This window comes from Sabethes cyaneus, chromosome 3 (assembly GCF_943734655.1).
Source record: "Sabethes cyaneus chromosome 3, idSabCyanKW18_F2, whole genome shotgun sequence".
Taxonomy (NCBI): Eukaryota; Metazoa; Arthropoda; class Insecta; order Diptera; family Culicidae; genus Sabethes; species Sabethes cyaneus.
Genome location: NC_071355.1, coordinates 104,322,414 through 104,339,990, shown reverse-complemented (window position 1 = coordinate 104,339,990; position 17,577 = coordinate 104,322,414). Strand labels below are relative to the sequence as shown.

At 38.3% G+C, this 17,577-nt stretch overlaps 1 protein-coding gene across 3 annotated transcripts in view; it reads right to left on the bottom strand.

Annotated features, from left to right (window-relative positions):
• Positions 1 to 17,577, bottom strand: part of LOC128743795 (dynamin) — a 115,130-nt gene that overhangs the window by 95,956 nt on the left and 1,597 nt on the right. For all 3 annotated transcript variants that reach the window (XM_053840460.1, XM_053840461.1, XM_053840462.1), the window contains exons 3-4: positions 5,619 to 5,768; positions 4,952 to 5,558 (exon numbers count right to left, since the gene is read on the bottom strand). In XM_053840460.1, the coding sequence (XP_053696435.1) occupies positions 4,952 to 5,558; positions 5,619 to 5,768 (757 nt within the window). The remainder of the gene's footprint in view (positions 1 to 4,951; positions 5,559 to 5,618; positions 5,769 to 17,577) is intronic.

Below are 17,577 nucleotides of genomic sequence, written 5' to 3'. Positions count from 1 at the left end.
AACTGCCATCATTTGATTAATAGGTCCAAATTTTGTATAGTTCGTTCTATAATTGTTAATTGCAAATATTTGTCGTTGTCTCAAATGTCTTGTTGGCACATAAAAGTTCAATTTAGATAAGATTTCAGTTGAATCGATTTTATGCGAGACGATATTGTTCATAAAAGATGCCATTGCAAATTCTCGCCGTTCCTTTAATGTTTGAATATCAATAAGCATGCATCTATCTTTATAAGACGGTAACGGAAATTGAGTCCAACCTATCCTACGCAGTGCATATAATAAAAATTGTTTTTGTACTGACTCTTTCTTTCTTTTCTTTCTTTTATTCTTTCTTCATGTGTGATTGTCAATGGAGACCATACTATACTGCAATATTCTAATATTGATCTAACATATGCAATGTATAATGTTTTAAAAGTGTATGGGTCCTGAAAGTTATAGTAAGAACGATTAATAAAGCCTAACATGTTAGGCTGGTAAATGGCTGAATAATGCGTACCGTCGGTGCCTTGTGCACGTTCATTCATTCATTGTGCACGTGTAGGCATAAAATAGACCCTACAGTGGTTCATAGCCTCTTATTCAGCAACTCCTATTCCTACCTCCTCGTGGTACCAGCCGGGATACGAGCAACTTTGGTGGAGATCGGGTAACCAACCACGGTGGAAGCCAAGGTCGTATGCTGACAGGAAAGGAGGGCTATTTCGAGCTTCGTTGGCCCTCCGGCGAAACAGGGGGTTGGTGTAGCAGGCTTTGCAAGCCGTCACCACGAAAAATACTAATCGGAATAGACCCACGTGACGTAAAAGGACTATGGACTGGAAACTCGGGACCTGGAACTGCCGATCTCTCAACTTCCAAGGGAGCACTCGAGTGCTCTCCGACGTATTGAAGAGCCGCAAGTTCGACGTCGTTGCGCTGCAGGAGGTGTGCTGGAAGAGCTCAACGGTACCTACGTTCAGAGATGGACATACCATCTACCAGAGCTGCGGCAACACACACGAGCTGGGTACAGCTTTCATAGTGATGGGCGAGATGCGGAAACGGGTGATTGGGTGGAGGCCAATCAATCCTCGAATGTGCAGGTTGAGAATCAAGGGCCGATTCTTCAACATAAGCATCATCAACGTGCACCGCCCTCACCTTAGAAGTACCGATGACGACAAGGATGAATTCTACGCACAGTTGGAGAGTGAATACGACCGCTGCCCAAAACATGATATCAAGATCGTCATCGGGGATTTCAATGCTCGGGTCGGCCAGGAGGAGGAATACAAACCGGTGATTGGAAGGTACAGTGCACACCAGTGAACCAATGAAATGGGCCTAAGACTTATCAACTTTGCCGCCTCCAAGAATATGGCCGTACGTAGTACCTTTTTCCAGGACAAAATCCATCACAAGTACACCTGGAGGTCACCAAATCAGACAGAATCACAGATCGACCACGTTTTGATCGACGGTCGACACTTCTCAGACATTATCGACGTCAGATCCTATCGAAGCGCTAACGTTGACTCGGATCACTACCTAGTGATGGTTAAGACTCTCCGTTGTGAACAACATTCGGTACCGACGCCAGCCTCGGTTAGATCTCGCGCGGCTGAAGCAGCCAGACATCGCCGCAAACTACGCGCATTCACCCGAAGCTGCGCTGCCGGAAGAGGACGAGCTGGACGAAGCCCCTCTCGAGGACTGTTGGAACACTATCAAAACAGCCATCAGCGGTGTAGCGGTGAGCTCCATCGGGCATGTGGCCCGGAATCAGCGGAACGATTGGTTTGACGATGAATGTAGGAGGGTGATGGATGAGAACGCTGCGCGGGCGACCAAGATGCGCAGTGCCACACGTCAGAACGTGGAAAGACACAAACAGAAGAAGATGCAGCAAAACCAAATCTTTCGGGAGAAAAAGCGCAACCTGGAAGAGCAGGAATATGCAGAGTTGGAGCGGCTGCATCGTTCTCAGGAAACGCGAAAGTTCTACCAGAAACTGAACGGATCCCGCAAAGGCTTTGTGCCGCGAGCCGAAATGTGTCGGGATAAGACTGGCAGTATTCTGATGGACGATCGTGAGGTGACCGATAGGTGGAAGCAGCACTTCGACGAACACCTGAATGGCGCCCAGGCGGAAAACCATGGCGGCGGGGAAAGCGATTTCGACGATGTAGCAAACGGGGAAGAGATGCCAGCCCCAACGATAGGCGAAGTTAAGGAGGCCATCATACAGCTAAAGGACAACAAGTCAGCTGGAAAAGATGGCATCGGAGCGGAGCTTATTAAAATGGGACCAGAAAAGCTGGCCGTTTGACTGCACCGACTAATTGTTAGAATTTGGGATACGGAACAGCTACCGGAGAAGAGGAAAGATGGGGTTATCTGCCCGATCTACAAAAAGGGCGACAAGTTGGACTGTGAGAACTACTGAGCGATCACCGTTCTCAATGCCGCTTATAAAGTGCTGTCCCAAATCATTTTCCGCCGTCTATCACCAATTGCGAATAGATTTGTGGGAACTTATCAAGCCGGCTTCGTCGAAGGTCGGTCTACAACGGATCAAATATTTACACTGCGGCAAATCCTCCAAAAGGGCCGTGAATACAGAGTTCCCACGCATCATTTATTCGTTGACTTCAAAGCCGCATATGATACCATCGACCGGAAAGAGCTATAGAAAATCATGGACGAGAACAGCTTCCCCAGGAAGCTCATCAAACTGATTAAATCTACGATGGATGGTACACAGTGCTGTGTTCGGGTTTCGGGTGGATTGTCAAGTTCATTCGAATCACACAGAGGGCTTCGTCAAGGTGATGGTCTTTCATGCCTGCTGTTCAACATAACGCTACAAGGTGTTATGAACCGAGCGGATATCAACACGCGGGGCACGATATTCAACAAATCTAGTCAATTCGTCTGCTTTGCCGATGACATGGATATTATCGGCAGAACATCTGTGGTGGTGGCTGAACAGTACATCAGACTAAAGCGCGAAGCAGAAAAGATTGGGTTAAAGGTAAATACGTCTAAAACAAAGTACATGCTGGCCAGCGGAACCGAGGCCGAACGACACCGCTTGGGCAGTAGTATATTGATCGACGGCGATGAGTTTGAGGTAGTCGATGAATTTGTCTACCTTGGCTCACTGGTAACAGCGGACAATGATACCAGCCGTGAGATTCGGAGGCGTATTATCAGCGGAAGTCGTGCTTACTATGGGCTCCACAGGCAATTGCGGTCGAGCAGACTAAGCCCCCGTACAAAGTGCACCCTGTACAAGACGTTTACTAGACCGGTTGTTCTCTACGGGTATGAAACATGGACAATGCTCGAGGAGGACCTGCGAGTGCTCGGAGTTTTCGAACGACGAGTGCTAAGAACGATCTTCGGCGGCGTACAGGAGAATGGAGTATGGAGGCGGTGGATGAACCATAAACTCGCACAGCTCTATGGCGAACCCAGTATCCAGAAGGTAGCTAAAGCTGGACGGATACGATGGGCAGGGCATGTTGCAAGAATGCCGGACAACTACCCTGCAAAGATGGTGTTCGCCTCAAATCCGGTAGGAACAAGACGACCAGGTGCGCAGCGAGCAAGATGGTTAGACCAGGTGGAGCGAGATCTGGCGGAGAGTACTCGGTGTCCGAGGAATTGGAGAGCGGTAGCCCTCAACCGAGTTACATGGAGAAACTTTGTTCAACTTTGTTTATATGTTTTGGCTTTGTCTTAGGACGGCAAGCCACCTAAGTAAGTAAGTAACATGTTATTAGCTCTGTTTATAATTGTATTATAATGATCAATGAACGTTAGCTTTGAGTCAATGATAACCCCTAAAACTCTAACTCTATCGCACTTTTTCACATTCTGGTCACCTAAGGAAATTGACACATCAGGTTTGTTACGTTTTCTACTAAAAGAGATTAGATTACATTTTTGGACATTTAGTTGCAGTACACTTTTGTTACACCATGTGTGGAATTGATTAATAATAAATAATAAAAAAATAAAAAATAATAGATAATTAATAGTTTTACAAATGTCCCATATTTAACTTTGTCAAATTTTGCTCGGCAGAGACGGTACTGTCAAATGAATTAAAATTGAGTCAAAGTAATCGGGCCATCCCTGGTGCCACGATCCCACAAACTCTAGCAGCATATAATTAGCATATAGGACAACAATATGCCTGTTTGTATAAACAAACAAATATGAATGACATTGTTAATTATAAAAGAAATTTCTTTAGGGGTGATAACATGTAATCTAGCAATGTAGCATTGAGAGTTTCTATTCAATGTCCTTCACTCCCAATTACCACGGCGGCATAAACGAATTTCAACGAAAGGTTTCTTGCTAACTAGATAGCTAGCTAAATGATGCCAGCAAACAATATATGCAATACAGACGTGTTCAGGTGCTTTTGGGCCTTCATAAGCTTAAGAGCTACCATAGTCCAGTAGTTATCTAAGAGCGTGCGTTAAGCACAATAGCCCCTCCCTGAAGTAATACCGATAAGGTGGTTCCAGGGGGGATTGAGGCTGGAGACTCGAGTAGGGTTTTAGTGGGTCTGGATCTTCACGATCTTCACGGGATACCAAACCCCACTCCCTGAGCTGTCTTCTCAGGTGTCTGATAGCAGATTTCCCTACTCGTTAAAAAAAAAAAAAAAAAAAAAAAAGCTTAAGAGAGCAGAGCCGAAGAGAACCTCTCATAAGGACCTTTTGGAAAGTTATGCGTGAATTGCGAAACAAAATATTACTAGAAATAGAATTTACGTATATGTAAAAATTTAGCCATCTTGTTTTTTTTTATTAAAAACAAGAATTAATAAGGCAAGAAATCTGTTTGTGATTGATTTTAAAATTAATTTTCATTGATCCAAATGCAAAAAGATATTCGATAGCAAATTTTCTTTTCTTTATAAAATTATAGTGAATAGGATACTTACTGTAACATAGCTTTGGTTTTAATACTGGGATCATCTGGTCTAAAATGTTTAAACTGTTCAACATCTTTTTCTAATGTTAATAGTTGTTTCTGTAAACGATCTCTTAAGCCTGGAAGGGTATCCCGTATATGATTTGTTAATTGTTGATTTAATGTTTTTTGAAGGAAAGGTGTTCCTAGACGATCTGCGATGTGCCTGTAGCTAGGATGACTTAGGAAAAATTTTCGTTCTGCTCCCAATGCTGCAGTTATATCTTTGCGACCTTCGATGTCTTTTTGGGAACGATTAACAACACCAATATAACCGCGCCGTAATGGTAAAAGTTTATTTTCCAAAATATCACGTGCATCTGTACCCTCATCCATCAAATCAAGCTTGGTTATAACTCCAATTGTCCGCACTCCTTGTGGATCGACTTCTTTTGCTAATTTTAGTGCATCGGAGTTTGCTAAATCCGTATTAGCTGGTGTAACAGCAAGAATCAAGCATGTTTCCTTGCGAATGAATTGGAAAATCATCCCTTTGATTTGATTTTCAATATCAGCAGGTTGATCACCGATGGGTACTTTTGTTAAGCCAGGTAAGTCGATGAGTGTGAGATTGAGCACTAAAAATAATATGGACTAAAAGCAAATGAACGAATAAAATTTTGTTAATAGCTACTTACCATGTGGAGAGTACACTCGAAGATTTATTGGAATGTTTGAAATACCTTTGTTATTGCCTGTCACCCTATCGGTTTCCGCTTCTATTTCTTGTCTAATCTCTTCAAAATTTGTAAATTTTTTACCTTTTTGATGAAGAAATTCTCCATACTCTGAAAACGGATAAAGAGGGTAATATTAATTGCTAATATAATATTATATCATTTATATAATAATACATATTTATGTATATGTATACATTTTTTCTTGATCTGCAAATCGGTTTTATATTACACGCTGCCGTGAATCGCATATCAGTCCCATATGGAAATTCATCAATCGGAGAAAACAGTGATGAAAGCTATGATCATGTTTATCAAGATAAGAAAAATATCGCATGACATATCGTTATTAACTTGACTCAAGAATATGTATTACAATGTTTTTAATACTTTTGTAGTACTATACAATAAAATTATAATATTTTTGTATAAAAAACAACAATGGGACTGATATGCCTTTATTTTGCATGACAGACTGCAAAATAATTGCATATCAGTCCCGCTATGACCTAGAAACCGGTTTACGGTGTAACTGTCAAAGTTGATTGTTTCGCTTAAGTGTTGTTTATTTAAAAGTTTAATAACTCCTGAAAAATGTCCTCGTTAAGTTTTCTTAGAAAGTGTTATGCTTACGATGATAGTTCCGATGAAGATTGTGTTGGTTTTGACTCGAATGATTTTGAACGGTTTTCATGTCGCGAAACAATAATTGAAAAGTTTTGGTCATGTTTTGACAGTTCATCAGTTTCAGCCGGTGAAATTGAGAAAACTGGTGCAAGTGTTGTAGCAGAAGAAAATGTCGACGAATCTTTGGGATTGGATTATGATTCGGATGGCAGCTTTTTTAATAACAAACATGTCCAGACATCGTCAAAACCAACCAGAAAGCGTATTAGAAAAGAAATTAGGAAGTTGGATAAGGCGAAAAAACGGCGTCTTGCTCATTATGCTATAAGACGAAACTAAAAAAACTATTTTGGATTGAATTACCAGAACAAAACCAGTGAACGCATATTTGATGAACGATCTGTGATGTTTGCTAACATTTTATCTATAATAAACGTAAATATGAGTAAATAAAGTACGTAAGAGTTGATAAAATTGTGTTATCATTCATTTGAGCTTTAAAGTATGGGATATATCATATCTTCTTCCTGCGGCCACTGCTGTGGGACTGATATGCGATTACTTTTAAGATGGGACAAACTGACCTGATATTTTTTTTTATATTTTTTGAAATGAAACGAGCTATTTTTTTCTTACAACCTAAAGAACAATGATAACTAATACTGTTTAGCGATTAAACTCAAAATTACAAAAAATACATATGGGACTGATATGCGATTCACGGCAGCGTAATGATATTAAAATGAGCGATAGCACCCACAATCACATTATTTCAGAAAAAAACAGACGGTGCAGTGTAGCTCTAAGATTTCTAAGCATATTTCCAATTGCAGTGCTTTGGGAAAATGAGCTGCCTCAATATAGTTAGACTGTATTTTTAAATTACATACCTTTATTAGTATTTAATTTCGTACCAGTTCTTACGTTAGCACGACTACGTAAATGAAGTTGTATTATAAAAGTATGAAGAAATATATAGCATCAAACACCACGAAAAATTTTCTTTGCGAAAAAATTATTTCAGACTCTAGATGATTTCAGTTTTATTATTTGTTTACTCTGTTACGACATATTTTACTATTTCAAAAAAAAAACTCATTCTGCATAAAGCAAGAGCTTAGCGAATCTTCACACGGGAGAGCGGGAAAGCATAGCACGCTTTTTACGATATCGAATAATTTGTTTACCAAGTATGAACAATAGAGTGTCCCAAAACAGCACTATGTCAGAAAACCCGGGGGCTCACCGCTCAAATGATAGCTGAGGGTGTCACAACAAAACTTTTATATGGCGTCAACATTGATTGATACGATTTAGGGGTCGCATATAAGAGTTTTATGAATAAACGGTATTTTTAGCAGTAAATTCAAAAAAATATTTTTAGAAACGTTAAAGTAGGTGAAACAAGTTATTTAACTATTTTTTTCACAATCATAATATAATAAACAAACAAATTACAAATTAAAATCATTGAGATCTGATACATTCATAAAAAGTTATGGTAGCATGTCTGGAGTCATATTTGGTTACAGAAACTTTGCAAACTTCGGCAAAATTTTGAAATTTCATTTAAATAAACGGTAAAACAGGGTATCGAACAGTGCCCTAGTGGCAACGTAGCTATACTGCATAGATGGGAAATTTTATGACGAACAACTTTGCCAAAGAAACTATGGACGTATGTTCAAACCTCGCTGAGATATTAACGATTTTATGAAACCGGAACGAAACACATGTCAGTAATTTTCAAATTTTAGCAGTTTTATTTGAAAGAGGTAAATGACAAAACTTAAACTATTTATTCTAAACATCACCGACGTTTTTGTTAAGAGAAAATATGCACCTTCCACAGAATTTGGCACCATTTAGGCCCAAGAATCACTTTTGAAAAGGGAGTATTTATTTTATTAGGTACCATGTTTGAAAAATATGCTATTAGCGTAAGAATTTAATGAACCGTCCCACAAGTTTGTTCAAAAATTATAGTGTCGGTTTTATAAACCGACCAGAAGCGGACATGAATCATGAACACTAAAGGAAGCTGATCGACGGGGGGTTTTTGATCGTAAAATTTTGCGAAATCTGCTTGGTGGCAAAATGGAAAATGGCGTCTGGCGCAGACGCATGAACCACCATCTGTATCAAGTATACAAATATGCTGATATAGTGAATTTAGTACAATTTGGCAGCCTGGGCATTTTACAAAAAATATGTGGAAAAACTAAAATTTCCGTAACGTAATGAAAAACCCGATTTAATTCACCTGGTGGTGAAAGGAATCTTTGTTATACCATTTTATTTGTTATTTGAAATAGAAATCGATGCGTCTTCAAATCATAATTCAACTGTTAAGTAACACAGTGCTAGTTGATTTATATCACTTCTAATGACAGGTAATGATTATAAAGAATAATAATAACACACACCAAATAATACCATTGGACTTACAAACGAGCGCTAATTTCTCCAATGACCAATATCTTTAATTTGGTATCAAAATCATGAAAATCGCCCCAGTATTTCAAAAGATATGAATTAAAAAAAGTTTGGCAACACGACAATTTTTGAACCCACCCTAACTCAGAAAGAGACACCTCAAACGTCACATGATAAAATACGGGTTAAAACTTTTCTGAAAATGAATTTGTTTACAAAAGTTGAACGATTGAACGAAATATGATAAATTCTCATTTTATGAAATTGCTGACTAAATATAAGTAACTTAATTTTGATTTGAATGTTGAATGAGTACAAGTAAAAGTTAGTTGTAAGAGGAAATATTAATCATAAAGCGACTAGATTATAGGTTTTTGGTAATACTGAACTATGCATAATTTTTTGTAATACCATTCTATTTGATTCTTATCATAAGATTTTGTTGAATTAGTTTCATCCAGTTTTTATTAAATTGCCACACTACGTGCGGAATTAACGCAAAATGTTTTGTTTTGTATTTACATATTTTCTACCCGTACGAGAACCGGGAGTTGAATATGTTTGCGACATTCCAATTCGAAGAAATTAAATTCCGCACCATGAACGCGATAAATAAAAATAATAAGGATTGCTAGTGTGTGGCTGTATTAGTGGTTTGTGACCATCGCGAAACGATTTCGCCATGGAAAAAAAATCGCGATGAATACAAATCGCGTATACGCATACGCGGCGAAGTGTGCGTAAGATAAATGTCAGCAATCTCTATGTTTACCAACTACTATTGGTTCTTGACACCTGAACATTATAATGCGATTAGCGATAAACACAAAACAAACTGAGATGCTGTTGCTGAGAACTGAGAGAGTACTGTTGCTGCGTTAACCTATTTCCTACCAGCGCCAGCGCACAGAGGAATAGGGCGCAAAAAGCTGGTTAAAATAAGACAAACAATTTTTTCGGTCTTTTAACATAATATATATTTTTTTGTATGCTTAAATAGATGCTGCACAAAGTACTCTTAGTCAAAACACGTAGAAACATACTTGTAAGTCTTGGTAGGTGTACAAACATTGACAATATTTGAAACATTTTTTTTGAAAATCATCAAGCATCAGGAAACGGATTCCACCAGAAGTAAACAAAAAGATTTACAAAGGATATTTATCAAAACAAAGGCTCATCATAAGTTATTCTAACTGGTTTTGTAGGAAGAAAATTTAAACTTTTGAAAATAAGACTTGTTTTAAATAGTTTTGACAAACAATCATTTTTTGCAATTTTGTCCTTTTTAATGGTAAAAAAGTTATCAAATCTTGCAGAATCTGGTCATATATTCTATGGAGGAATAAATCTTTGTGATATTCTGAATAAATCGGTACATAAAGCTCATCTGGAAACGTCCGTACTGGCATTTGCGGCCCTTTTGAAAATTATATGTTTCACATCCGCCCAGTTAGCTTCAAGGTACGATGCTAGTCTAACAAGCTAGTCGTCGTATGTTCGAATCTCGGCTAAGTGGTGCTTGCTAGTTAGAGTCAATAGGATCGTTGCACTGGCCCCGTAATTTTCCTGTACTCTAACAGCCGGCTGCGAAGTCTGTCGATAAAGAAGGGTAATGTCTAAAGACGGTATAAACCCATGGCTTTGCTTATGTTTCACATTAGGCCGTATGAATAAAACAGTTTACTTTGCTTTTCCCGTTTAAATCGTATGGGAGCATTTGCTCTAACTCTTTTATTCATACGGCATATTCATATTTAAGCAAATATCGACAATTCGCATCTAGTTGCGTAGTATCTTTTGTGCAAGATAATTCACCTTGACTACAATGAGCACACCAGCGACACTACATGTCTAAGGATTATGAGGTCTGTTCTCCAGATGTATCACTATTTGAATCAACATTGCCATTCAAAAAAATTCGTTGACAAAAGTAGTAGGAAAGATGTTAGCTGGGTGATTTTAAAGTATGTTATAATATGTGTGGCGTGATTCTTATTCGATAAATTGCACTAAACAGGCCATCTATTACAGATGAGACATCTGCGTTCGTTTTACGGTTTAGGATGTAAAATTTGCATAACCGTTAGATAAAGCACTCACCAGGGCCGTTTAGGTTGCAAATTGTTTGTAAGTTTATGTTAATAATACCAGAGAAAATAGAAATAAGAATCTTAAATTTAAGTGAATTAAAGATAATAAGTTCACTTAAAGATAAGTGAATTGAAATGATTAGTAATGGCACCAGTTTGTTACAAAATTAGGATCGCCGTGAGGAGCAATGAAATCAGACAACGAAAAAGAAAAGAAAAAGATAGGGGGGAAATTTTAGTCAACATGTTGATTGCAATTTTCGGGTTAGTAATATCACGAGGATTCTGTCTGCCCATATCCTATGCTACTACTAACTAACTAAGGCTTGTTCGCGACGAAATCTGGACATCTCAATTTTGCAATAAAACAAATTTGCTAGAAGTTTAATCCATGAAACAATATTATATCATTTATGTGTAAATCATAATTATCAAACAGATTAACATTACTTATTTGGTCTGCATGAAAAATTGGCGAACTTTGGAGTTTACCCTTGCCATGAGGGTCAGTGCAGACTTGTTGGCAACCAATTTAGCTGCGTTTGTCCAAGATTTTCGAAATTTATCTATAGTTGTTGCTTGTTGTTTGTGCTGGGACAGCTCTCTCTTCACCAAAGCCTAATTCCAAAACATCTTTGGTGTAGTGACGGGATGCCAAATCATGCCAAAACAGCGAGGGTACATCATGGCTGTGTAGGAACGGTAACAATCGTTTCTGCGGGCATTGTTCACGGTATATTTCCTTGTTAACCGTTCCTGTAGTGATGTAACTTTTGCTTGCTCGACCACAGCTGCATATGGCCTGCCATACTAAATTATTTTCGGGAACTTGGCTTTCTTCTTTGTCCTAAAATGCTCTGCAACGCCATTCCGTTTCATGGCAGTGTAAAAAGACACACCAGGAAGCTGTCTAAAGTCTTCTAGAACATACGTTTCATCGTCTATTATAACGCATGGAAACTTCGTTAAATAATCGCGATAAAGCTTACGAGCTGTCGTATTTTGCTTATCATCACCTGCCTGTCATCATTCATGCCTTGTCGTTGCTTAGAAGTGTGCACGAATGTTGGCGACATTTTTATTTTACGAGCAATGGTACGTACAGAAAAATCTGGTCTCCTCCGTAATATTTGTTTTACCTTCGCATCCTTGTGGTGGTTCCTCAGCTCCGTTTTTGTTCCACTTCCCTTCTTCCTAGCTGTTGTCAAGCGAATATCGAACGAATTTAAAACACTGTGAACAGTGCTTGGAGGAAATCCAAGCTTTATGGCAAGTTTTCTTACGAGAGATCCGGATTTTCATTGCGACCGCACACAATTGCTTTTCGCACCTGCTCTTCTTTCGACGCCATTTTAGGCTGAGCGCTTGTAGTACAAACAAGTGTTATATTTGCCTCCCAGTTGGCTTCGAGGTATGACGCTAGCCTAATAAGCCAGTCGTCGTATGTTCGAATCTCGACTGGGAGAGGCCGTTAGAGTTAATAGGATCGTAGCAACTGGCCCTGCAATTGTCCTGCACTCTAACAGCTGGCTGCGAAGTCTGTCGTATAAAAACAGAAGGTCAAGTTTCGATAACGGAACGTAGCACCTAGGCTTTGCTTTGTTATATTTTCAGAAAGAATGTCAAAAGGCTCCAGATTCTCGTTATTTAGACGAATTTGAGCAAATTTAATCGTTTGAATAGAAACATGGCAGAAGAAATTTGACTTTTAGACAGTGAAGGTCTAATAACCCTATTCTGATCAATCGGGTACAGACGTACTCGCTTACTGTGTTTCCAAAACCAACAAAAAAATAAATGTGTCTAGATTTTTGATAAGTCTCGTACAAAATTTTAAGCTTTCATAAAATATAAAAGCTGGAATCTTATTTGTTGTCATTGCATGGAAACATGTTTAATATTTTTGTAGTTATGTCATGGTTTGGATGGTTTGTGTTTCAAACCAATATCTATACCAATAAAAATGGAATTCTGTCTTTCTGTCTGTCCCTATGTTCCTTATAGAATCGAAAACTACTGAACCGATCGGCGTGAAAATTTGCATGTAGGGGTTTTTGGTGCCAGGGAAGGTTCTCTGGATGGCAAAAGACCCCTCCCTCCACTGACCGGGGGGGGTGGCTTCCATATAAATCTATGCCTATAAAAATATATATCTGTCTGCCCTATGTTCCTTATGGAATCGAAAACTACTGAACCGATCGGAGTGAAAATTTGCATATAGGGGTTTTGCGGCCAGGGAAAATTTTTATGATGGTTAGAGACCCCTCCCCCCACTAAGAAAGGGAGCTCCTATACAAATGAAACACAAATTTTTGTATAACCCGAGAACTAATCAAGCAAATGGAACAAAATTTTACATGTGGGTGTTTTTGGAGACAAGAATTTTTTCTATGGTGAATTGAGACCCCTCCCCACTTTAGGAGGGGGGGCTCCTATACAAATGAAATACAAATTTCCTTATAATTCGAACTAGTTAATCAAATGGAACCCTATTTGGCATGTGGGTGTTTTTGGAGGCATGAATTTTTTCTATGATGAATTGAGACCCCGTACCTTTTTAGGAGGGGGGCTCCCATGCAAATGAAATACAAATTTCCTCATAACTCGAGAACTAATCAAGCAAATAAACCCAAATTTAGCATCTGGGTGTTTTTGTAGGCAATTTTTTTTCTATGGTGAATTGAGACCCCTCCCTTCTTTAGGAGGGGAATAATGAGCCCTCTCCCTTTTAACCTTCTGTTACTCGCGCCAACTTTTGTAACACGCTTACTCGCGCGTTGTATTTTGTACAACACTCTATCTCGGAATATCTCGAAATCCTGGCTATATAGAAAGTTACTGTCTTCAGCAAAGTTAATCAATAGGTTAAGACCTTTCGTTCGGGGGATAGAATTTTATAAGTTTGTCACCAAGCGGCGCCAAAACCTGCTGTAAATTGTCGCAATCTTACAATTGCGGCCATATACAAGTTGTAGCATTCGGAAAGATCCTTTTATCGTTCCTAAATGATGTAGCATTCTATTGATTCTAGCAGTATTCTTTTCTAGCAGTATTATGTTTTCTTGAAGAACGGAAGGTTAAGAGGGGGGGCTTCCATACAAATGAAATACAAATTTCCTCATAACTCGATAACTAATCAAACAAATGGAACCTCTATTACTTTCCTTCAGATGGGTCACCATTGCGAAATGGTAATTTCTACGAAAAGATTTTCCGTGAAATGGTACATCCCGCGAAAGGTTTTTCGCGAAATGGTATTCTGCCTAACTCTATATTCCGCGTTATGGTCAACCGAGAATTGGTGTTCCGCCTTCCGCAAAATGGTTTGTAATGATGGCGAATATTTAAATGCTATCCGCTTTATTTTATCAGGCTAAGCAATGGGGAGAGTTGTTTTCTACTTTACTGTGAGGAAAATTTGTATATCAAAACACCCATGAACTCCGCAGAAACTTGCAAAACTCGTGATTATGACAAAGGTCATCCGAGATTCACGATTTATGTACAACACAGTTTAATTTGTGGCAATACGAAGTTTGTCGGGTCAGCTCGTTATTCATAAAAACTAATATATGTTACATTGCAACGCTTTTATCAGTTACTCATTAATATACCTTTCGACTGCTATCAAAATCGTTGTAATCGGTTGAGCGATTCAAAAGTTGAGCATTTAAAAGAAAGTGTCATGATACATATGATGCTTTTTGGAACCATCCTAAGTGTGTGTGGACCCTATCCCAAGTGTGTGTACGGTGTACCCTTAGCGTCAAATGACAACTACAGGTCTAAAATTTTCTTAAAAAGAACAAATCCACAAAGTTTGAACAAAATCGAAGCACTTTTGATGATGGAATTACTAAGTGCGTACACCTGTTACCCAGTTGATTACAGAAGAAAATTTTATGGACATCAAAGTTGCATAATCGCACCCTTCAGACATAGTGTGCGCTGTCCAACCACCAAGCTCCTTAAGAGCCACAGCCACTTCTGTACCTACATCATTGCAGTATTGTAGCTATTGACGTTAATTTCCGAATATTTTGTGCGGAATATTATTCAAGAGCAGACACGAATGCCACAACAGTAGTAAAATGTCTTGAATAAAATATAAATCAATTATTCAAGAGCAATATTATCGTTCAGAACTATCGAAAAACTACTTCAGCTTCCGAAAAATAGAGCAGATGCAATATAATAGGGACAGGTACTCGCTCGTATTATTCCCGGTGGCAGTAATTGCCTATTTGTAGCGGTAGTCAACCGGTTTGTCGGTATGCTCTTCAGACAGTCATCAAACTGAAGCAATTCTGTAACTCAGAAAGGATGAGGTGGATCATGTAGAACTTTACTTGGTGATATGTGTATAGGCCGTGTTAAGTCCTAACTAATCATGGATGCATAGTTGACGCAAAAACCAAAATGACCAAAATGTACTTTTACGGTCCTACGCACTCTTAACTATGTTGTTCACATGCCCAATACTCAAACAATATAATGTTTGTTCGAAAATATTCGAGAAATTTAGGAAAATTGAGCTAGCTTCACGACGTAGGTAATTTCCCGCATAATCAATCAGCATAGTAACATATTTGTTTTTGTAGCTTTACGCCAAGTTATGTGAATAATCGTTCAAAAAAACTGTCTGTTTATTCGCATAAACTGGCGTTCGCATTTTTTAAACACAATAAATGAGGAATGAATCATAAAACCCCATCAGTCCTGTTTTGAATAATAAACTCTACTAAATTGACAGATTATTCGATTGAAAAAGTCTATAGCAAAGATTGTATGGCTTTAAACGTTTTTCACGATAAAAATGCGTTTTCTCAACAATCATGGTGCTGGTCGTTACGTCGACTATGCATCCATGGGCAGTTAAGTGCAAACTGTCACTGAAACAAGACTTGGATGGTATTGAAGCGAAAAAATCCTCATACCATGGCCATATTTTAATTACTATGACCATATTTTAGGAAGTGGGAATGATATATAGGCTGTGAACCATTTCGCGAAATTTTTAACTTTTTGGTTAAAATTTGACAGTTCGATGGTTATTTCTCCTCGAGTGGTTAAAATCAGTTCAGAATGTGAACCATTTCATATTTGACGGATTGATAGTTTTTTTGCTCAATGAGAGCATATAAGGTAAGGATGAAAATATTGTTTTTTCTGTCCGAGTTTTAATCGGAGGAATTTTTGCTTTTCATTTGCTTTTATTTGATAGATAAAATTCATCTCATTTCAACCCGGGTTGTTTGAACAAAGTTATAATGCGATAAGCATCCATACCAATGTAAAAAAAATCTAACGAAAAATCAGTGAAACTTGTCGAAGCTCTCTTCCTCACCTGTGCATATCTCATTGGCTCTCAGAACTTGGTTAAAACTAACCATGCTCCCGAGCAGGGTTATTTTCGGAAAACCATCGAACTGTCAAATTTTAACCAAAAAGTTAAAAATTTCGCGAAATGGTTCACAGCCATAGAGGACAGCCCTGTTTTTACTTGAACAGGTACCTGTACCTGTTTTTACTTGAAGAGTTATTCTCTAAAAAGATCTGGTTAGAAGTGGAATTCCAGTTGAAGTCTGCCAAGATTGGGCAATGGACAGAACAAAATGCATATCGAGGCTATGAAGCTTTTCAAGAGATCCACTGAGTCCAACCGCGCCGACAGCCGATAATTTTATATTGTTAGTTGAATACCGTGAACGCGATTAGTCACAAGCCATGCAAATCACTCTAATAAATGAGGAAAATGAAAAAATAACAATAATAATTATTAAAAATTACGTCCAAAACAATACAATAGAGATGACAGTAGCAGAAATGATAGCAATAGTGAAGATGGTTATAATTGTAACACCAGTTCCAAAAACAATAATAATAATGAAGTAATAACACAGGAAACAGCTACTGACTACAGCTTCCTGCCCATTAGTAATTGTATAGTTTGGCAGCATAGATATTAGAGAAAATTCTGACTCAGCACATAGCATTTAAACATATATTCATACATACCTATGCACCCATGCACACTCATACATGCGTATATATACACATGTATACATGCACATGTGTGTATATTTTTCAATGCTGTGCTGTCCATAATCGCATAACAGCCACAAATTCTATGGCAATCCCATTGAAAATGTCTCGATTACGCAAATAAAGACATCACATCCTTTTTGTACACTCGTTCGTTCTAACTAGCGATAAATTTAAATTTTCATAAGTCAAAAGCTCATGAATGGTGGGTAGGATTTGGAGAGTTTTCTAGAAAAATTTCTGTGCATACTAATAGAGTAAAAGTACATCCAGATTGAACTGAAAACCATATTCTTTCACTTTCATTCAGCCAATGTAAACTCAATACATTCATTCCAAAACTAAAAGTTAATTATTTCGACTATAATATACTATTTTACGGATAGTCATAATCTCAGGGTATAAAAGACATCCTGTTTGTGATATTGGAGCAATAAAACTATTTATTAGGTCAGCTGCAAACAGTTGGTGGCACAATAAAGTTAAAGTTTAAATTACTCAAAATGCCATGCATTCATAAAACGCCTTATGACTTGTCTTGCTTTTTTTCTAAAAATCTTGCAAACTGTGATACCCAGAGTGTGGCCAGCATTTTGCTTTAAAGAAAATCGTGGGTAATCATTACAGATCTGTGCATTTGACGCAACGCAGTGCCAATACGAAGACTAGACTATGTCGCGTGTGACACATGACAAAGAAGTTCTTTATGTGCTTCTTGA